We start from the raw sequence: 23,130 nt of genomic DNA, 5'->3' as shown, positions 1-23,130 counted from the left end.
ACTTGCCAAGCCTTTTTTCTCTTTGGAGCAGGAGAGCTGGACTGGGGAATGGCCTGGGATCCCCCTTTCTGCGCCTGCAGTCCCCAGGAGAAGTGAGTGTGATTTCTCTGAAACAGTGGACCCCCGTGGGGGCCCAAGGGAGCTGGCCGCAGTGTCAGGGTCAGTGGGGCCAGGGGGGCCCCTGGAGCTGTGTGCTGTCTGCACAGATGGAAACCTCAGACAGGAACCGGTCACAGGCTCAGGGTTACGGTGGTGGTGCAGGAGGCAGGGCCTGCACATGTGCCCCCCGGCTCAGCAGGATCAAGGAGGAACAGGTGCAAGCCTCATCAGTGACTCTAGTCTCGAATGAGACAGGGAGGGTCTTTGAAGAAATGGGGAGCAGGGCAAATGGCCCACAGCACCTCTCCCTGTCGGAAGACTTGGAGTTCAGCAGCTCCCAGCCCTTGAGAAATGATACTGGATCTCAATTGCCTCTCTGGTTCTGAGTACTCCCGTGGGAAGTGGTCTTGAGCTTCCAAGCAGGTTATGCACTTGGCCACCAATGTGATGGGAAGTCACAATAGCCAGTGCCAGGCTGTTCCAGAGCCTCCTACTGGTCAGCAGGAGAGTCTGGCCAGTGGGACGAAGGCTGGAAGGACCTAGTCCATCGTGCTAGGACAGCGTCACTCATGCTAGCAGCTGGAGGCTCTCCATTCCTGCCTCTGACCATTCATACGGCATAAACCAGGAGTTCAGGGGGTGGGAACGCAGGGGCTCTGGCGACAGCTTTGGGTCTGGGTCTCTAATCTGTTGCTCATGGCTGTTACTTACGGAGAATAGGGTCGTCAACTCCTATTCGGCACCCGAGGAACCATGCATGGAACCCATACTGTCCCCTCTCTTCTGGACAGCTCCCTGGTGGGGGTGGGAGGGGGAACATGTCGTGATGAGAGAGGGGGCAGTTTAGAGGAATGGATTAGTGGATACAGTCTTGGGATTTCTGATGGAACAGAATAAAAACACAGCAGACACAGTTAAACAGAATAAGCAGGATTTACTGATAAGTAGAATGTTGACTACAATTCAACATTACATCAATTCCTTTAGGCCTCAGATTAAATTATACTCTCCCACACAGAATAGCTGTGGTGGGGGAGGGGCGATACAATCCAGTTAGCTGGCCCTGTGCGTCAACCCGCAGGCCCAAGAGGAGTCACGGGGGTGATGCTTTGGTCCAGAAACGCGGCGTCTGACCTGGGCTGTGCTCACAGATTGGGTGCACCATACCTCGGACTTCCACGGGGTGACGGTCTTTGGCAAAAACCCCTTAGTGTGACGCTGGCATGCTCCCAGGCTCACATTCAACTGGGGGGGTCTCAGTGGGGTTGAATGATGCTTGGGGCTATTTCCTCAGAGCCCTTTCTAACGTTTCTGGCCGAGAAACAAGCGTGAGGAGCAGAGAATGTGGGCACGAACTGCTGCAGACTGCAAGATGCGTCCAGGACCTGGACACTGTCCCGAGTCCTGGCAGATCCTGGACTTCCTTCCACTAGGACGGAGGTGGTAGTGACACCCACCCGGGGCTCCTCCCACAGCGAGGCCCTGACTCCCAGCTTTGGGGTGGATGAACTGGGACATTGGGAGTGTGGATTTCCAGTGACTTAACTGGGAGACCGCCCCACTTGCTCCCCTGTGAGTGATATCACGGGGCCAACAGTCTGCAAGCACAGTCACTTGAGGCACTGGAAATACAATTACTGGCATAGCACTTGCAACACCTCGGGATACTGATCCTGACCACCTGTGTACAGGTGACAGGTGGGCTAAGGGCCCCAGACACGCTGAATGAATGAGACATGGCCATTCTGGGTGAAGCCCAAAGGCCACCGACTTCCTAAACTCTGGTTCCTTAGGTAAGAGGGTTAGGGGGTGTCCCCATGTCACAGGTACTTGCCTTCATGGAATTTCCCATGATGCAGAGGGAACAAGGTGAGGTTCTGACTCTGCATATGGGACCACCATGAAGGATAGAGATACCTGGGAGGCCCGTAAGAGAGAGAGGTTGCCATGGTGACTGGGAGGCCAGAAGACCAAGGAGTGAAGGGAGTCAGCTAAAGCCCAGGGTGATGCCGGGGCAGGATGGCTTTCTCTCACAGCGCGTTATCAGATGCTCTCCACTGGGCCTGCGCCTGGCCTAGGGCAGCGTGGTGGCAAACTCTCTCACAGGTGCGTCTCTGAAGGGTCTCTGGCTACTACAGGAAGCCCCAGGTTTTGGAAGCAACTATCACATGGGTGCTCCCTGTTTGGTGGGCCCTCTGGAAACTCCCTTCCAGTCTCTCCCATACACCCAGGAAGCACTCCATGTGTCCCAGGAGAGGCTGCCCTGAGGCACTTGGGGAATCACAGTGAGGAGCTGGCCACAAGAAAGGATAAAAATGGCACTTGGGAGGTTAGGAAAGTTGCTATGTAGTTTCCTGAATTTTATCATGCTCCCCCCGTCCCCCTCCCAAGCTTTTGCACAGACAGTTCCTGCTGCCCCACGTGTTTCTCCCGTCCCCTCTTTGCTAGCGCTCATCTTTCCTCCTGCTCTCAGCTGGAGTGACACCGCCCGGCAATCTCTCTGTCCCCTCTCAAGTCCGGTGCTCCCACACCACCCCGTGTCCCCATCAGGGACCAGCACAGGGTATTCCAATGCCTGTTGGCCTGGCTGTATCTCCCACTTTGGAAAGAAGATTAGAACAGAGGACATGTTGGTCTTGCTTCTAACCCAAGGCCTGGACCAGAGAAGGGCACTTGAGATATGTTTGCTTGTTTGCTGGGTGGAGGCAGGGTGACATTTTTGAAGCCGAACTTCATCTCTGGATACCTACAGACCCTTCAAGTGTGGAATTCCGCCTCCTTGGTTTTGATTCTCAGTGGAGGTGAAGGGGCGAGCAAACCCCTCTGCAGCCCTCCACGTTGCAAAGAGGATGTCAGGGCAACATGCACTTGTCCTTGACTAGCTGGCAGGTTCAGAGGGGAAGGCAGTCAAGGAGAGGGCGTGAGAAGGCCAAAGGGCAACTGTGACACCCCTAGCATACCCCACTGCCTCTGTAAATACCATGACTGAGAACTGGACCTCCTTGGCTGGCGACTCCTAGAGCCTCGTCCAGGCAAAATGTGCCTTCCCCACCCCCATCACTGTTCACTCTTTGGAATGTTTGACACATGTGACTTGTCTGATCTCTTGAAATGCAAGTCAGTATCTTGCCCATGAAGGACACGGGGCTGGCAAACCCCGTGGGTCGGGAGACAGCCCTCCCTTGCCTCTGTGAAGGACAGCTTCTGTTGGTCATTCGGGTTCTAGAGGGATGCAGATGCGGAATCCAGCTCAGGCACTCAGATACGTAAACATGAGGTTCTCCTTGGGGCACAGCCACCCCAGGATGTCCCCACATGCATAGCACTTGGCAGAGGGAGCTCAGTGAGGGACTCCTGAATGCATGACAGGGGGTGGGAGCTGTGAAGGGGGCTGGCAGCGGGCAGGCTCTAAGGGAAGCATCACTAACAACAGACTCTAAGGGAGACAATTCTGGCAATGCGCCCCAGCTACACAGAGAGGGAAGCCCTGAGCTCTCCCCTTCCCCCAGATCCAGGAAGATGGTTTGCCTGCATCGTTTTTATGGCAAACCCCACCACCAAGGAGATGGGATGCCGGATGTTAGTCCTCAGACCTCTTTCTCAGGGTTGAGGTGGCAGGATGATGGGGAGGGCAGGGGCAGAGGTCGCTGTCAGCGATTTAAGAAGAAGGACTTGAGGCTCTGGAAGAACATGGACTTCTGCCTCTGCTTCTGTTTCTTTTTGATGATGGGCACCCACACCAGCCCGCACACCAGCATCATGAGTCCCAGGGACAGGAAGCCGGGCCCTATCATCTTCAGGGCCTTTAGGCTCTTCTGCCCCAGGTTCAGGGTGTAGGCCAAGCAGGTGATGACCACGCCGAAGAGGAGGATGGCGCCCCCCACGGACATGGTGACGATGGGCTTGTGGTATATCTCCCACTTGCTCCTGGGGGCGGCGGTCCAGACAGACTCGCTCCTGGAGCTTGTTGTGCACAGGGAGCTGGCCGTCTGGCTGGGCAGCAGGTCCTTGGATTCCGGAGACTTCTCATCAACTTCCAGGGCGGTGGGGACAGCCTCCATGGTCACAGCTCCTCAGGACCCAACACCCGGGAACCGCAGCAGTCAGAAGCGAGGGCCCTGCCGAAGGGTTCCTCACACGCCCGTCCTGTTCCCAGCATCCATCTCTAGCCTGGCTCTCTGTGGAGGGTTGTACAGGGTTTCGGTGCTGAAGCCAAAGGGAAAATCAGGTGAGACCCACGTAAAAAAGAAACCACGCAAGCCGGTGTGTTGCTTTCTTGTGAGAGATGAACACCATGTCATTCTAATCAACTGCTTTTAGTGCTTACAACAGGGAACAGTGGTGCCGTTAAGTAAAAAAAAAATCAACAGTTCACTGCCTGGCATCTTATCTTCAGACTCAATCAGTTTCTAGCTCTGTGGTCTCCAGTGAGTTACTTAATGTCTCTGTGCCGCAATTTTCTTATCTATAAAATGGGATGATGCCGCTACTATGGAGTTTTCAAAAGGGTTCGATGAGTTAAGACATGTAATGCATTGGAACAATGTCTAGCCTATTGCAAGCACTCTATAAATGCTATCAATTTTCCGTTAGTGCAGTGACACCTAATACATAATCCTGTGTGTGCATGCACATGTCTAGTGTCTGCTCTGTGTCAGGCACGGCACTGAATACTTCTTTCAACAAATTGGAACCTCACAATAGCCCTGTGAGTTAAGCATTGATCCTACTTTGCGGGTGAGAGCGGTAGGGCTCAGAGAGGTGAAGCGATTTACCACGAGGTAAGGATCTGCCAGAGGTGGGACTGAACCATCTGCTTTTCTCCTAAATGGCTGGGTTATGTAGGGGCTGGAGAACACTTTTTTCTTTCTTATCCTCACCCAAGGACTGATCTTAGAGAAAGGGGAAGGGGGAGAGAGAGACAGACAGACAGACAGACAGACACTGATGCAAGAGAGAAACATCAGTCAGCCGCCTGCTTCCTGAGCGCACCGACGGGGACCGGACCTGCAACCGAGGTAGGCAGGTGCTCTGACGGAGTCAAACCTGTGGCCTTTCGGTTTACACGACGATGCTCCAGCCACCTGAGCCACATCGGCCAGCAGTGGAGAACGTCTTTTAGTGCCGCCTGGGCTTTTCTGGGCTCTGTCAGCACGGCTGTGTCAGGTTCAGAGTGTGACCTTCTAATATGCAAAGGACCCCTTTCCCCATTGCCCATGTGAGTTACATCAGTCCTACCTTCTTGCTCCTAAGCCTGCAAGGGCGTGGAACCGAGCCCAGCTGCCCATTCCGATTTCTTGTCTAGAGCCTGTCCGTATGCCTCTCAGTACCCAGAGCTCTCTCAGCCCCTTGTCCCCCCCGGGGGCAGGTGATCCCCTGTACTGGGCAATGTCAGAGCTGCCGAGAGGTACCGCTCACCTGCCAAATACGTCACCAGAGCCATGCCGGTGGGATGAAAGCCTCTTGTCCCATAATCAGAAATTGTGGTGGGTCCCAGTGCAAATGCCTGTGTATTTACCATGAGGCAGTGAGAGGTGAATGGTTTCAGATCCTCTCCTGATACCTTCTGTGTGTGGGAGGAGGGGAGGTCAGGCACCCTCCTGGAGGTCGGCACCAGGTCATGGCCCTGACTCACCTTTGAGTTGTCCCCAAAGGGTCTTGGGCAGTGCTCTCTGCCCTAGGGCCTCTGTACAGCTTTAATCAAATGAGTAAGTGAACGGATCCCTTCCTTTCTGCCCCTCCCTCTCCCACTGCACCCCCCCTTCCTCCCGCTGGTCACTAACAATAAATCCAGCTTTCCTTACAATACTGTTTATACAAACCCAGTTCTCCCTGGAGGGAGCCTGGAGCTTCCCCTGTAAGCTCAGGGGGTCGCTGTGTTTGGGGTTACGCTGGCCACTCTGTCCCCCTGTCCCCTGAATCCACAGACTCTCTCACTGTGTTTCGCAGGGCCCTGCCTGCCTGCTCTGACCCACGGCCCCTGGTGCTGGCTTCTGCTCCCTGACCTGCAGGTCTCCCGGCTTCTGCCTCTGACCTCTTCTTTCCATTCCCTACCGGGCTGTCTCAGACTCCACTCGAATCCTCATTCACTAATATCCCTCTTGTGAGTGGGGTGGGAGGGATTTCTTGCCACAGTAAAAAGTTCACTGGGGAAGAAAGTTAGACTATTCTTCCCAGTCACGATGGATCCCCGTCACACACCCCAAACAGAGCGAGAACCAGACCCAAATATGGGTGCATCTTTGGAAACCAACATGCCAAAACAGCTTAGGATGAAGGAGATGGTGTCTGCAGCTAGTGGCTCCCAAGCCCCCACCCTCTGAACCTGCAGTTCTTCACCAAGGCACTTCTGCACCTAGAAGTTTCCTTTAGTGAATGGGTTCTCCTCCAACACTTCCTACAATGTGAATTTCAAACCAATCCCCTCAACACCCACCCCTGCCACCCTCCCAGGAACTCAGGCCTGAACCACATGGGAATAGTGTCCCCCCCAAAGCACAATGCCCCCACTTTCTGAAACAGCAGTTATAAGTAGGTCCCTCCCCTTTGACAGGGAGGAAACAGGAATTCTAAAGTCACCATGCTTTCAGAATGTAGATATTCACATTCATATACACTCATCTAGAGAGAGGACGCTTGAATTTCTGCCTCCAGAGACTGGAGAATAGGACGGATGTGCTTTGTGAGTACAGACACCAGGTGTTCACCTCCTTTTCAACCCTGTGGTGTATTTGCATAAGCTAAGTAATCATTTTAAAGTGAGTTTTTCCCTTGTGGGCCAGGGGTAGCTGGGAATGTGTGTGTGTGTGTTGGGGGTGGGGGGTAGTTATTGCAACCTGGCTTCTCAGGTGGGTGTTCGGCTGCCTGGGAAGCTGTTTCCATCCCTTTGCTGTGAAGGCCAAGACCAGATGTTGCACCGGGGAATGCGGTGGTTCTCAGCTGTGCCGGAGGAGGGCTGGTCTCCGTGAGGAGGGTCTGCTGCCCTGACAGCTGCCCTCTGAGCACAGGTGGTCACTGCGTCGCGGACAGGAGGTGTCCACTTGGCGGCGGGACCTCTGCAGGGACAGCGGATTCCTGGATTCTGAGCGAGGGAGGTGGGCGAATGGCCTTGCTGGAAGCACCTCACACAGACCCTTCGGCCCTGCGAGGGGGTCATCCACCTGTTCCCATTCTGTAAGGGCAGAGACTGCGGCCTGAGGAGATTCAGGAGTGACTGAAGGACCCCCGCTCCCCATGCTGCTGTGCTAGGATTCAGGCCAAGGTCTCCAGACGCAGAGCTCCTTGCACAGAGCACACCGGCCTGGATGAGCCCCCAGGGTCCTGCAACTATGAGAATGGCAGGATTTTTCTCTTTGGGGCTTCATTCTGCAGGTAACTAACCTCTTACTGAGTATGAAATGACGTAGATAAGTAATCGCATAGTGACTCACCTTCAATAGGGCAGCAATTTCCAACCGGTGTGCCGCCAGATTTTTAAAATATGCAATTCTGACTGTTTAGTCAGGGGCATTGACCTTTTTTCCCTTAGATTGTAAACAAACAAACAAACCCAAAACAGCCAACACAACAATAGCCATCTGATGTAAATGAATCAAAATTATACCTATTTGTGGTCAGAGTGGCAAAAAGTACAATATATATTTTTTAGTATGCCACAGAATTTTAGTAATTAACATGTGCCATAAAATAAAAAAAGGTTGAAAATCACTGCAGTAGGGAAATAAGAATACCCTTCTAATTTTTTTTTTATAGTGTTACATTTACTTATTTAAAGGACTATTTTTACTCTGAGATTATGTCCTTCCTTCCTTGCTTGGCATGGAATGGCCATGATGGAAGCTGGTCATTGGTTTTGTTAGTACCTGTATTTGCCAAGATAAAAGGCTGGCCATCCTGTGTAGATGTTTATCTACCTACTATATATCTAGCTGTCTATCTATCTACATTTATTTAACCTATCATCTAAATTGTAATGGCCCATGAAATCCCCCAGAATGGAAACCTTTAATTTAGTTGATTGACTTGGGAAGAGGTGTGTCTTTGGGATAGTGAATGACAGGCAGGGCAGGGCTGTGGAACATGGACTGTGCAGGGAAAGGTCACTCCTTCACAGGTCCAGCATGTGACAGAAAGATCCAGGTCTTTGACATCGGAGAGATGGCAGTTTGAACCCGGTGTGCCTCCTCTAAACTCTGGGACTTAGGACAGGTTACTTAACACCCACGGCCCCCCCCACCCCTGAGACTCACCAGCACCACGCATAAAATAGGGAAAATAGTCTCTCAAGATTGTAGGGACCATTAAATTTCACAAAACACTACTGCATTGTGTGACACATTATAGGTGTGCCAGAAATGGCCCTGGTTGCTATTATAGGTAGTTTTTTTTTTCTTGGACCCTATTTTCTCACCTGTAGAATAAAGGAGTTGGGCTAAGGAGCTTCTAAAGCTATTTCAGATAGGTTCGTAGGTGGTGAATCAAACGTGCATTCTGAGACTCCAGGCTTCCTGAAAACCCCCAACTAAGGGGCAGTGTGAGTTTTTAACTTTTTATTAAGTTCCTAAAAGATTCTATTCTTTTTCTGCTACCAGGGCTTCCAAGAGTGCCGCTGTTGACGTTTGGGGCCCAATAGCTCTCTGTGACAGGGGCCGTCCTGTCGCTGTGGGGTATTTAGTAACATTCCTGGCCTCTGCCCACCAGGTACCAGTGGCACTTCCTCACTTTCAGTTTTGATAATCAAAACTGTCTCCAGACACCACCTAATGTACCCTGGGGGACAAAATCATTCTGGAGAAGGACGTTGCATGTTGGCCTTTCCCTCCCTCCCTGCTTGCAAACTGCCTCTGGGCCAAGGCTGAGTTTCTTCCCCTTCACCCAGCAGTGTGTCATGGTGCACAGCCTGGCACTTAACAGATGCTCCGAGGACTTGGCCTGGATACTGCCACAGCCCTGGGAGGGACCTGGTCCTGTGAGAACCACGATTTCAGGTATGGGTTAAGTTGCTGGGGGGCTGGTTTGAATGTGTCAGAGTATTCCTAACCCCCTAGAGTGGGTTGAGTTGCCCACCCAGAACCTCAGTGTATGACGTTAATTTGAAATAAGGGTCTTTGCAGATGTAATGAAGGTAAGGATCTCCAGGTGAGAGACAGTGGAAGGCCAGAGATGCTGGGCCTTTTGGACGAACCACAAATTTGAGTGTTGGTCCAACTTTTGGGGCAGCAGTTTCAGAAGGGAGACTAAATAGGTTCTCTCCTGGAGGCCAAGTGTGGAGCCTCAGGAGGCAGATTGAGTGGGTGGAGCTTACCTGCAGTGCACAACTACTAGGAATGGGCAGACTGTGGCAGAGACTGTGCAGCCATGAGAACGACAAACCCCACACAGAAGGACACGCATGAATCTCCATACAGGAGGCTGAACAAGGCAAGCCAGACATTTCTATTTACATGAAATTCCATTTACATAAAATGAGACTTCATTTAAATAAAGTTCAAAAACTTAGAAGACGATCAGTGCTATTGGTGGTTAGGATTGCGGTTACCTTTGGGCGTGTGGGCAGTGTCGGAAATCAGGGGCTCATAGAGACTTCTGGGGTACAGATCATATTCTGACTCTTGATCTGACTACAGCTGGTGACGTGGGCGTGTACCAGTTGAGCTGTATACTTTTGATATTACTACTTTCCTGTGTGTATGTTAAACATCAATAAAGTGTTTAAACAAAGATAATTAAAAGTTATAGCTAGATGCAATATGTTCCTTTCTTTAGAGTCTGACTAGAACAAACCAATTGTACAAAGACATGTTGGAATATTTTTAGGGACATTTGAATACAGGTCAGGTATTAGATGACATTAAGAACTTAAATTTATATTTGGGATGATAATGACATTGTGAACATATAAGGAAACATCTTTATCGATATCAAGATGCATCTTGAAACAACATACAGGGATGAAATGTTCTGATGCTATGATCCATGGAAAATATCAAATTTTAAGTCAAATATGACAATAAAAATTATTATGTCTATATGATGGATATATGGAAGTTCATTATATTACTATCTCTACTTTTATGTATATCTGTAAGTGTTTATAATAAATGAGAGGCTGCATATACAGATAGACAACGGTCAGACTATGTATAAAAATAAGATTTTGACCCACAATCTGCAGCAACCAGGCCAGGAAACCAATTCCTATATTATAGTTACCAGAGCAGGACGCAGCCTGCTATCTGGACGTCAGACCTGCAGGAGGCCGGACTGCAATCTCTACCAACCAGCCCAGTAAGCCAGACAACAACCAAGGACAACTCGCTTTTGACAAATGCACTAAAGTGATGCAATGGGGACAGGAGGGTCCTTCCAACAAATGGTGATAGAACAACTGGATGTTCACATGGAAACAAAATGAGACTTGAATCCACCTCACACCGTCAGCAAATATAATTCAGGATGAATCATGGCCATAACTTGGACATAAATGTAAAACTATAAAGCTTTTAGGAAAAAATATAGGAGAATACCTTTGTGACCTGAAGGCAGGCAAAATTTCTTAGACAGGACAGAGAAGGCAATAACTAAGAAATGAGAAATAAATTAATAAACTGGATTTCATCATAATTGAAAACTCCTGCTCATTAAATCTACTAAGAAAATGAATAGACAAGCTATAGACTGGGAGAAAACGTTGTCAAAATATGTATTTGTTAAAGGATTTGTATCTGGAATATACATGAACTTCTACATTTGATTAATAAAAACATAAACAGCCCAATTTTTAAAATGGACAAAAGATTTGGACAGACCCATTTCAAAGGAAGACCAATAAATGAACAAGAAACCCATGAAAAAGTGCTTGAAGTCGATATTCAACACCCGAAATGTGCAAATCAAAACCACAACGCGTTACTGCCACACATTCACTGGAACGATTACAATGTGAAATCTCCCAACAGCCAACAGTGAGACGTGGTGTGAGGGCCTTCACACACTGCGCTCAGGCACGTACGATGGCTCAGCCATTTTGGAAGAAGATTTGCTAGTTTCTTATGAAGTTAAGCATACACCTACCCTCGAATCCAGCTATTCCACTCCTAGACTTTTTTTTTTTTGTTTAAGAGAAATGAAAACCCACATCCACAAAAGACTTGTTTATGAGTATTCATGGCAGTTTTATCCATAATAGCCCAAACCAGAAAACAACCTGAGTGTCCATGAGCAAAAGAAAAGATAACCAACACAACGAAATATTATTAAGCAAGAAAAAAGAACTAACTTCTGACACATACATACCACAATGAGTATCGTAGATATGCTACGTGAAAGAAGTCAGACATAAGAGAGTACATAGAGTGTATGTTTCACTTTCTAGAACCGTCTAAGGACTAATCTAAGATGACAAAACTCAAACAGCGGTGGTAAGTGTGGGGAGGGACTCACTGGGATTTTCTGAGGTGGATGAAATTGTTTTATCTCCTGGTATTGAAGGGCCCATTTGTTAAAATGCTACACTAAAATGTGTGTATTTTTATGTGTGTAAGTTACACATCAGGGAAAATAACTATAAAAGCCTTAATAATAATTGAGTCAGGGTGGGGGACAAGTAGAAGTAGCTAAACTAAGGACGGCAGAGTGTTGGTTATGGTGGAAGCCGTATGACGAGACACAGGGATCCAGGATAGAGGGGTGGGCAGGAAGCATGTTACCTCAGAAAAGCAAAGGAGGGGTGAAGTGACCCAGAGGAGGGTAAAGACATTAAAGAGAAGTCTGTAGGGTGAGAAGTCACTTGACTCTTATGGGAAAGACTGTGTAACTGATTCTGAGGAAGAGAAGTTCCTGAAAAAGAGAAGGTGCTTCTTGGAGAAATTGGGAATTGGGGACAGAAGATGAAGATGGAGATGGAGATTGAGATGGGGATGGGGTGGGGGTGGGGGTGGGGATGGGGATGGAGATGGGGATGGGGATGGGGTGGGGGTGGGGATGGGGATGGGGTGGGGGTGGGGGTGGGGATGGGGATGGGGATGGGGATGGAGATGGGGATGGGGATGGGGATGGGGATGGGGTTGGAGATGGGGATGGAGGTAGGGATGGAGGTGGAGATGGGGATGGGGATGGGGTTGGAGATGGGGATGGAGGTAGGGATGGAGGTGGAGATGGGGATGGGGATGGGGATGGAGATGGGGATGGAGGTAGGGATGGAGGTGGAGATTGGGATGGGGATGGGGATGGAGATGGGGATGGAGGTAGGGATGGAGGTGGAGATGGGGATGGGGATGGGGATGGGAATAGGATGGAAATGGAGAGAGGGTGGGAGGGAGGAAGTGAGAGAGAGAGCTAGGAAGGGTTGGAGGGAGGGAGGCAGAGAGGGAGAAAGGAGGGGCTAGAATAACAAAAATTTTACCTATTCCATCTGGTCTCTGGAAAGATACCATCCCTTAAAGGAAAACAGACTTTCAGGGAGCTAGGAGCGGGGCCCTGGGGAGGGCAAAGACTGGGTTTGGTCAGCAAAGTGTCCAAAGGGAGGAATCCACGGGCCTGGCTCTTGACCTTGTCGGCACTGGCCACTGACCCAGCTCTTCCTCGTACCTGGAGGCCCCGCCTGCTTAGGTTGCTTCGGTGTTTGGCTGACTCCCGCCCACCAGGTCGCTCACCAGCTCTCAGCTAAAAGCATCATCAGCACCGCAATAAACACTTTTCAATGACTCCTGTGTGCCGTCCTCCGCGAGACGTGGAATTACAGACACCAAGACAATGTTCTTCCCCACAGAGGAGCTCGAGGCATGCACACTTCCTGGCTCGGGGCACACACTCACTCACTCACTGGTGTCTCTGAGAAATGAGGTGAAGAGACGCCTCCAATGAGAGGGGGGAGAATGACGGAAGGTGCTGGCTTTTTCTCCGGCACTCTCATATTCATCCCCAACACAGGGTTTGGTGGCCTGTGGAGTATGCAAGCTGGTGAGCAATGAGTGGGCAAGATAATGAGGACCAAACACTCTTCCCTCTGATGGGTTCTTTAGTGTCTGAAATGCAGCACTTAATGGGAGCGGCAGTTGGAAGTGAGGCAATTACTGCCCTAGAGGTGACCATCTACGAGTCTGTACTGTACTTACAGCCCCAGAAGCTCTGCGTTCCCTCCCAGTTTTCCTGAGGGGCTGGGCTGGGGCTTCCTCAACCTCCTTTGCTCTCCAGCAGGTAGCTCAGTGCTTTTCTAAGGCCAGCACTCAGCAAACACTTGTTAAATGATTCAATAAATAGGGGAGCTGTGGCAGGAGCTTCATCGCGGCAACTGTCCACTGTCACCCTGCCTGTTTCCTCTCGCCAATGGTCAATGACACCCTTCAATGTCAGAGTGGGGTGGTAGGAGGAACCTAGCTAACGAGGGGGCATGAGGGGCAGCGGGAAGGAGCCAGCCCCCTCCTCTTCCCCTCCTTGGCCTCTCGTGCCTCGCCAAGCCTGGCTGACGTTCTTGAAGTCCCCAGTGTATCCCAGGCGGCTTCTCCAAAGCAGAAGGGACAGTGTGCTGGGGAGGGTTGACACTTTTCACACAATAATAGTAACTGCCATTTATCAGACTCAGTATGGGCTGGGGACCATGCTGCATGCTTTTTTCTGCCTGGCCTCGGCTACTCTTCCAGACCAGATACTGAGCTAGGGATGATTAGTACCCTATTTTTCAGACAAAGAAACTGAGGATCGGAGAGGCTATGTGACTTGCCCAAAGTTACTCAGCAGGCGAGTAGCAAGCCAGGCTCTGAAGGGGAGTTTTGGAGCCTGTCTGTTCTAGTGGATCTTGCTTGCCTTTGAAATGGTTTCTATTTTCTTTTCGAGCTGGGGAGACTGTGAGTGGAGAGAACACTAGCATCGGGGTCTTGGCAGTGAACAGAGCTGCAGCAGTGGCCGCCTGGGTGGAGGTGAGGCCCAGCCCTGCTGAGTGCAGTCGCTGCGGACCTGAGAGCTGAAGCTGGGGCCCCAGGGCCGAGGCCAGAGAGCAGCAAAAAGCCCATGACAGAGTGGTCACCAAGTCACCCCATCATCAACCAGCGGAGCACAGAAGGCCCGATACATGCAGCCTTCTTCACATGGGGTGTCTCTTTTAACCCCATGGCTCTAAGAGGGTGGCACCCCTAGTATCATTCCCATTTCATAAGGAAGGAGACTGAGGCACAGAGCTGCTGGACCTCAGATCTGGTCTTTTACACCCCGTTTCTGCCATGCTGTCTCAGGGATGGAGCTCTGCCTTTTCCCCTCTCTCTTTATTCACTGCCCTCCCTCCTGCTCTCCCGCCACCCCTCTGCCTGCACATCTGCACCTCAGCACCCCCGCCCTTCCCTGCCCCATCCCCCCTTGAATCTGATGAAACACCATCAATATCAATAGGATGCCAGATCTAGCCAATAAAACGACAAGATGCCCAGTTATGTTTGCGTTTCAGATAAACAACGAAAGCTTTTTTTTTTTCATATAAGAATGTTCCAAATATTGCACGACACATACTTATATTAAAAATGTATTTGTCGTTTAGGAGAAGTTTGATTTTAACTGACATCTTTGTCATATGTCTGGCAACCCTGATATTCAAAGAGGCCCCACTGTGCCCGGGCCTGGTGTTATCTGTGCTTCCCGAGCTTCTCTTTCCCGATAGGAGCCAGACTATTCTGGGAAGTGCAGGGACCAACGCCGAGGAGAGGGAGGGCACACGCTGCTGCAGAGCCGGTCAGCTGGAGGAGAGGGGAGACCAGGCCACAAGACGGAAAGAACACGATTTACCATTCCTGAGGAACATCCAAGGTGCGTTTTGGTCTCTCCTGACCCCTGAGACAGGGGGGTCCTGCTCTTTCCCCGGTGGTCTCACAGGCCGCGCCACTCAGCCAGCGCTGATCTCTGCCCTCCCGCAGCAGGACATCGTGTTGCTGACCATCGCTCCCTGATAAAGGTGAGTGGGGCCCAGTGGCTGAGCTGATAAAGCGAGGCCAGAGCACCTCTGAATACACTGCCTGTCACCAGGGCACAGCCACCATCTGTCACCAGCTCACAGACCTTCGTGGAAGGGAAGTTCTCCAGAGGTCACGCTCAGCTAGACAGCAGCACTCAACTCCATCCCCCGCAGCCAGCCCCGCCCAGGCCCTGCCTAGTAACACGGTGGGAAAATAGCTCAGGTGTAGATAAAGTCCCCCAGGCCTGTTCACCTGCGTATGTTTCCCCTTGCTGAGATGAAGAATGCCCCAGCTGGTGATCTGCACTCATTTTCCGGTCCCGCCCTGGGCAGCTGCCACACCTGCCGCAGGGAGGGACCCGCCAATGCTGGGGTCTGATACGGGGGCCAGGATGGTGGTCTGGGTCTGAGGTCCCACCCATGCACTCTGGGAGCTGGGGGTGGTCTTGTGCTTCAATGTCTGGCTTTTCCGCTCCTGCCTCTGACCAGGTTTGGGAATGTGTTCCCAGCCCAGCTCTTGCCCCCCGTGACTGCCAAGGGTGAAGGCTGGATGCTCTAAGCGCACAGGCTCTCCCTCTTCCAGGGGCACAGCAGGAGCAGCCCCTCCGCCCCCGCCACCACTCTGCCAGGATTCTCACTGGGAAGTCCCCTCCTGCCTGCTGGCAGCTGCTTCACCCCCTCTCAGGGCACAGCCCCTCTCCTTTGCCTTCCAACTCTGGTTCAAACACTCAACACACTCTAAAACAAAGTTAAAACCAGCTTGTTCCTCCAGGGCAATGGGAGGAAGGGCAGAGGGGATGAGTCCCCTCTTACTTACTGTCCCGTGGTCTCAGGGGAGGACGGGGACCTGGGAGTCACACACAGCTTGCGCAGGGAGGAAGCCAGCAATGAGTTTGTGTTCGAGTCCTTCATCCCAGCCAGAGAGAGCCTCCCTGGCCCAGTCCAGGAGCCAGTGTGCAGCGAATCCCAGCCACTGAGCAGCCTCCAGCGGGGATGAGCTCACCAGGGTACGGGCTAATGGGTTAACCCTTTGTGGGCCACTGGCACAGGCGCTAGCGATGTGGCTCTGTCTCAGCTCTGCCTGGCCACTGTTAGATGAACTTTGTGAAAAATTAATGAAGCTTCTCTGCAGTCTGTCTTCAAGTTTCGGTGGAATGTTCATCAGGCGGATGCTTGGGCAGGGTTGCATTTCCTGATCTGGGCTCAGAAATCAGGAGACCCAGAGTCCCTGGGTTGGTGGCGTGTGTGATGGAGATGGTGGTGGCGGTGATGGGTTGACAAAGGGTGGGTTCCTCAGAGGCTCTGTCAGCTCTGCCCAGTGCAGGCCTTGGCCACGAGATCTGGGAACTCTGTTTGTTCTGGATGTTGGAGAGGCTAAGTGTAGGTGGATTTAATATCCTTTGTTCCAAGACTGTAACCTCTGAGAACTTCCCTAGGCCTATAGGGGGGCACCACATGTGACAAAATCCAGAAGCCCACCGCAGAAGGTAAGGTGAGCTCACAGGACCCTGCCCCCGCCCCCACGCCAGGCTCAGAGGGCTCTGAGCTGGGGGCAATGCTGCGCGCTCACCCTCGCTCCTCCCGTCTACCCCGATGATGCTCCTGTGGCTTTTTGTATTATAGTGATCAGAAAATAAGGAAAATCACTGCACCAGTGGGAAAGGAATTTCCATTTCCATAAACTGTTATCAAACTGGGCTTGCAGAAGCTGAATGTGAGCTGCTCAGTTGCCTATTCTCAAGATGCCAACAAAATTGCCCAAGATTCCGAAAGCCAGGCTGGCCCTGCCTTTCTTCCTGGTGACTTGAGAAAGGGAGATGCTGCAGCTTTTCACTGGTCATGAGCCATGAGGTGAGGGAGGTCCTGGCTGCCGGTCACAGCACCTGTGGCTTCCTCTGGGGTCTACGAGGGATGCTCTCCCAGGAGTGATCCAGGGGCCCAGAAGCCAGGGAGGGTGTGAGCTGCTCCCATCTCTGGCATCTTGATTTCTGTACTTGTGAAACAAACAGGAAATTTCCAGACTGGGAATGCTCTGCAGAGGTTGATGTGTGATAAATGGCTAGAGAAGTAGACAGCTAACGGGGCTGGCCTGTCCCCAGGGCTGCCATGAGGGGTCAAGCTGAGCGGTTTTGCTTCTGTCCTCCTCTGTGAAAGCTGAGCATGCTCTGCTCCTGTGACTCGGATCCAGAGAACATGGCTGTGGCCGGAAGCTTTGGGAGATGTTGTTAGTTCTGCTGTAGGTGCCTCTGCTTTTTATGTCAATCCGTTTGCTCAACCAAATGGGCTGACTTGTGAGGGAACCCTGGAGTGAATTCTTTTGCAATGCAAATAATCAAATCCTGTATTTTTTCCTTGGTTGAGACTTCTGTGCTTTCCCCCACTCTCTGCAGAGCGTGGAAGTGTGGTATAGAAAGAGTCATCAGTAAGACAAACCCGCATGTAGCCCTTCCTCCAGGGTGGGCCCTGGTCTAAGTTCTTTCTATACATAGCACTTCGTTCATTTCCCCACAGAACGCCATGAGGTAGGTTGTGAGCTATTTTGCTGTCCTCATATTTGGCTTTAAACAAATTAACTTCTCTGAACCTTAATTTCTTCATTTTATTAAGTAGATGTGATCGTTGCTTTTATAAGGATTGAATAATAAAGTGCATACAGTAAGTGCTTAATGAGTATATATATGTGTGCATATATATATATATATATATATATACTATATATTACATAATATTTACATTTGGTCCTTCATATCTGCATTTTCTGCATTTGTAAATTTAGCTAACCATAGATGAAAAATATTTTTTTAAAAGGTACTTTGTTGCTAACATGTACTATGTAGAGTCAGGCCCACGATGGTTGCAGTTGGTTGCATCTGTGCTGAACATGTACAGACTTTTTTCCTTGTCATTATTCCCTAAACAGTACAGTATAACAACTATTCACAGGGCATTTCCATTTCATTAGACGTTGTAAGTAAGCTGGAGATGGTTTGAAGTCTGCAGGAGAGTGTGCATAGGTTATATGGAAACACTACACCATTTTATATAAGGGGTTTGGGTATTTGAGAATTTTGTATTGGTTGGGGGTCCTGGAGTCAATCCCCTGAGGTTACTGAGGGGCAACCGTATATGTAATGTATGTATGAATGCATGTGATATACATGTCCATATGTATGCATGTGTGTTTATATGGACACACAAGTGTATATGCAAATTAGGGGGCTTGGGGTCCAAGAGAAAGTGTTCAGGGTAGAAGCCATGGTGTCTTCAGGCTCCTCCCCGGCAAGACAGAGCAGGAGGCGTGAGAAGCCGGCTGGGTCCCTGGGCGGTGGACTCTCACTGTCCTGGGAGGAGGGGCTGCTGCTGCAGTGGGGGTCTTGAAGCAAGTGAGTAAGCTTGAGGACAGCCTGGGGGAGGCTGTGGCCTTTACACAGAGTGCCACAGCTCTTCCAGCTCAGCTCCGCTCCCCTGATCCGGCTAGCCCAATGTTTCACGCCCCGGTGGTACTACAGGGTGACCAACCATGCAGGTTGGCCCCGGACTGATGGGTTCCCTGGGACATGATGCAGAACTTCCAGTGCTAAAACCAGGCCAGGTCCAAGCAAGCCCAGGTGAACTGGTTACCCTCATAAAAATCTGTGGAGCCTCTGTGCCTGGGCACAGTGGCTCTCCCTGCCTGGAGCACCCTTTCTTCCCGCTGCATGCCTCCCTAACCCACCCAGGCATGCCTCACTCCCTGTGCACCCTCCGCTGTGCCCCGGCTGGGCTCAGTGCTCACCCCTGGCCATTCCCCGCTGCTCTTCTGCTCCACTACACTTCCTGATTGTTGTCTGCCCTCCTTCCGCAAATTGTTTAATGAACCGTTACGTAAGCACAATCTAGCTTAAACAATTATCAATGCTTATTCTTCTTCATTTGTCTCCCTCCCACATTTTTATTTTTTAGCATTTTAAGGTGTCAACTTATGGTCATTGGTGCCAAGTCAATGCCAATAGGAATCCCCAATTTGGAGTGCGGTGAAGAAGGAGACTTTATTTAGTGCAAACAGCTCAGTAGTGATACAGCACAGCTGTGGCACAGCTCAGGGGCCAGGCCCCTCTCCTGCCAGACTGCTTCCCTCTGCTCCCTGATGGTCTGCTTCACTCCGTTCTGGGTTGTTTCAGCTCGGCCAGGGAGACACAGTCTTCATTCTTCAGTGCACAGGGACCACTCAGTCTCCTAGCCAGCGGGGAGCTGGCTGATATTGGCAGAAATCTTCCTCCTGGTCCCTGATTGGTCCATCCCCTTGCAAATGAAGGCTCTGAATCCTTACAGTTTGATTGGCCCTGAAGGCACTGTTCTAATTGATTAGAATAGAACCATTCTGATTGGTCAGAGCTAAGCAGCTCTGATTGGATGGAGAAAGTCTCCATCCTATTGGTTGAAGTAGGATCCTAGGAAACCTTTACAAGGGCAGGCTCAGAGGGCAGAAACACAATGTAGGCAGGCGGTTTAGCACGGGGCCAGCAGGTGAGTGTAGAGGCAGGCAGTTCAACACAAGAGGCGGGCGTTTAACGGGGCTTCTCTGTGAAGTGCAGTTTGCATGAGAGGCCCCTGTGTGGAAATGGCTACTAGGCTGTTTTTAAAAATTTGAGCCCAGGTAGCCACCAGGAGCCCGTCCTGGTAGTTGTCCTTTCCTTTTCCTCAGGGTTCACAGAAGCAAACCCAGACACGTCACCTTCAGCTTGTCTTGGCAGGTGGAGATGTTGTCACTAACAGATAAAGATCCCCTTCCTTCCTCTCTTCTTCTTTTCCTCTTTTTAAAGATAGCAACCACAATGCCATCATAATCATGCATGGTCATATATGGGTATTAACATTCCGTAATGTTAATTAATGGATATTAACACTCTTTAATGTTAATATATTTCACTTTCACATGTCCCTGACTGTCTCAAAAACATCTTTTTAAGGTCAGGTTTCCATAAAGCAGGATCCTTACAAGTACCAGCCCTTCCTCCTCGTAGCCACGTCTCCAAGTTTCATTCCATCTGTAGTAGGCACTCCCTCCTCTGTTCACACTATTTAGTTACTGATGTCAGGCTATCTGCCTTGAGAACTCCCACCTTCTGGACTTGGCCGGTTGCCTGTTCATGGATCATTTCACATTTTCTTCTCTTCTGCAAAAGCCTCGTCTCATCTTGATTTCCACTGTAGCCTGGGATTCTAGTACCGTGCCCTGGCCCAGAAGAGGTGTCCAGTCGATGCGGAATCAGTGGCCAAGTAAGCATTTACCAGGTACCTTAGAATTAATAGAGGCCCTTTGCGTGCCATTTGGTCCTCTTGGTAGCTACATGACACAAGCAGGACCACGTTTTACATATGCTTCTCAGTTGTCCTGTGGGGACAGGTCACTCAGACTGAGACCGAAATGCAGTGATCATGCCCATCCTCCCCTCTCTGCCTCTCCCATCAGGTCATTGGGATTCTCAGATAGGGACTCTCAGAAGAATGTAGATCTCTGAGTCCTCTTCAGAGGAGGTCTTCTTGAGTAGGCGTTTCCACAGGGCCCTGGGTTCCTCCCACCGAGGCCAGTAGGTTCTGACTATGGGGAGTCTGGGGCTGGGTGCCAGCAAGGGAGCGAGTAGAGGCCTCACCATTGGCTGCGGGCTACACATCTCCCTAACAGGTGTCTATGCCCACAGCCTTGTCTTCATGCTATTTGCTCCAAAGTCTTCCTGTCATAGCCTAAAAACCTTTGTGGCAGCTCATTATCTTTACAAAAAAAAGGCAACCCAATTAAAACACAAAACACAAACCCCCCCAAACACCACCACTCTTGGAGAATGTGTTCAGAGAGAATCCTTGCTTCCTCTCCAGGCATGCTTCTGTCCCAGGCTGTGCCCAAGGGCAGAGCAAGAGACAGAGGCAGAAGCAGTGTAAGGGAGGCAGGCTTGGAGGGGGCATCCAGCCCCTGTAGATCTGATGGATCTGGTGGATCTGGTGGATGTGGGCGAGAGGAGCCCCCTTGGTCCAAGGCCCTGGGATCCCTCTAAGGTGGATGAGACGCCTTTTTGTTTCCCAGGGCCCAGGAGAGTCATGCAAAGCAATCACTCAAATCAGACAGCCCCAGGCGGAACCACCAGCTCCCACCTGCTCTTCTCCCTCGTTCATCTTTGCCTCCTTTCCTTTCCCACCAAGAAGGGTTGCCGTGACCAAGCACATGGGCCTCTCTGGGCCTAAGTGTCTCCTGGTCTGCCCCTTGGCTGTCTTGAGAGGCTCACTTCAGTAAAGGTTGCCGCCTGACCTTTACTCTGGCTGGGTCAAGCGTCTCCTCTCTAAGCCACGTGGGGCCTAGAGCTGGGTTCTGAAGGTGGTTCCTCCAGCCGCCTTTATCTTTTCTTTCTTTTTGTCTCTTCTGATGCTCTTTTCTTCTCTGTCTGTCCATCTTCCTCCTTGTCTGCTACTTCCCATACATGACAGTTCTCAAGATGTCCCATTTCCTTGGGGGACATTCAAGGAGATGCTGCCCCTTTCTTCCTCAGAACATAGTAATTGAGCAGATGGTGTGCAGGTGGCAGCAGGGCCAGGGCCTGCGTGGGAAGTGGGGAGCGCTGCAGAGGCCATGGGGATTTTAGAATATGAGGGTAGGGGAGCTGGGCACGAGGAGGGTTTACAAGAACAAGTGAGAGTGGAGCTGGGGTAGAAAGGAACATCTCTGTGAGGGGTGATTCCCAAAGGGAGCAACACCTGCCAGGACCTTTCCAATTGGCTTGAGTCCCTCAAAGGAGCTGGACAGGGGCTGGGTGGGCTGTTGGTCTTCAGTCCGGGACTGCCTGGCGTGGGGGTGTGGTCACCCAGCGGAGGTGGCCTGCGCCTTGGGTGCTGCTGCCACCTAGTGGTCAACCTTAAGTAGTGTTGCTACCTTGCTGTCTGAGGCTGACTCTGTGACTCCTGAGCGCTCCTTGCCCAGCACTTGGGCTCTGTCTGGCCTGGTTATTAACACCGGACTTGAAGTTTGAAAAGTCAGCTTCACAGCGTTTGCCGACAGATACAATCTCAAGAAAATAGCGCAGTTTCAAAATTTCAAAGAATTAAGACTATCTTTTGACTAATGTAAATAAATGATTCATGTATTTGTCACTTCATCAAATATTTACTGAGAATCTATAAAATGCCACGGTTTATGTGGCAAATGAAAGGCAACTAAGCTAACAGTTTCCATCCCAGAGGAAACACTCTTCAATACAGATATGTCTGTGTTGTATTTGGAGAATGCAAAGGAGGATCATTTTAAAACAGATTGGCCTCGAGTGGCAATTGGGGTGGAAGAAAATTATGGCAAAGATGAGCCTTGATGGGGATATAGGAGGCAGTAAAATAAAACAAAAAGAGCGATGGAGGGATGGAGGTTTTGGGGGCAGAGATAGAGGGGAGAGGTCTGGCTTCCAGGAGTGGACGGAGATCCAAGCCCAGGCCAGTGGATTAGGTGCATGTCACGGGTTTTCCTCGACGCCCTGCCAGGGAAGGTGGACATTAGTCTGTGGGCAATGGAAAATCACGGAGGGCCACTGTCCCTGACTCAAGAACAAATATTTTCTTGAGAGAAGAAAAAGATTAGCTACAAACTAGAAGAAAACATTTGCAAATGACTTGTACCCAGAATATAGAAAGAAATCTCAAACTCAACCATGAGAAGCCAAAGTATCCAGTTTAGAAATGAGCAAAAGACATCAACAGACACTTTACCAAAGAGGATATACGGATGGCAAATAACCACATGAAAGGCATTCAACATCACTGGCCATGAGGGAATGCAAAATGAAAACGTGATGAGATACCGCTACACACCTGTCTGATTGGCTAAAACTAAAAAAGAAAAGAAAAAGCAGCAGCTGATAATACTAAGTGCTGAGGAGGATGTGGAGCAATGCCGAAGGGCACACATTGCTGGTTGGCATGCAAATGGCACAGCTGCCCTGGAAAGAGGTTAGTTAGCCTTTATAGTCAATTATACACTTACCATAAGCTCCAGAAGTCTGTTTCAAGCCATTATTGTGTTTGGGTGACAGGAAGTTAATTTCAGTCAATTTCATTTTCTTCTCTACTTTTTCCCT

The 23,130-nt window shown here is 50.5% G+C and overlaps 1 protein-coding gene across 1 annotated transcript; it reads right to left on the bottom strand.

Annotated features, from left to right (window-relative positions):
* Nucleotides 1-1,161: 1,161 nt before the first annotated feature.
* On the bottom strand, nucleotides 1,162-15,970 carry PIRT (phosphoinositide interacting regulator of transient receptor potential channels). Its single transcript, XM_090291335.1, has 2 exons — nucleotides 15,855-15,970; nucleotides 1,162-4,305 (listed from the first exon to the last, which is right to left on the bottom strand). Exon 2 carries the CDS (start codon nucleotides 4,158-4,160, stop codon nucleotides 3,750-3,752), a length of 411 nt encoding a protein of 136 aa, XP_090147461.1. The 5' UTR covers nucleotides 4,161-4,305; nucleotides 15,855-15,970; the 3' UTR covers nucleotides 1,162-3,749.
* Nucleotides 15,971-23,130: the final 7,160 nt, after the last annotated feature.

The sequence above is a fragment of the Furipterus horrens genome, unplaced genomic scaffold (assembly GCF_987537825.1).
Source record: "Furipterus horrens unplaced genomic scaffold, mFurHor1.1.pri manual_scaffold_11, whole genome shotgun sequence".
NCBI lineage: Eukaryota > Metazoa > Chordata > Mammalia > Chiroptera > Furipteridae > Furipterus > Furipterus horrens.
This window is presented reverse-complemented; position numbering and strand designations above follow the sequence as displayed.

Bases quoted from the DNA above. Each gene is read 5' to 3' on its own strand.
- PIRT (XM_090291335.1), bottom strand. From the start codon at position 4,160: ATGGAGGCTGTCCCCACCGCCCTGGAAGTTGATGAGAAGTCTCCGGAA.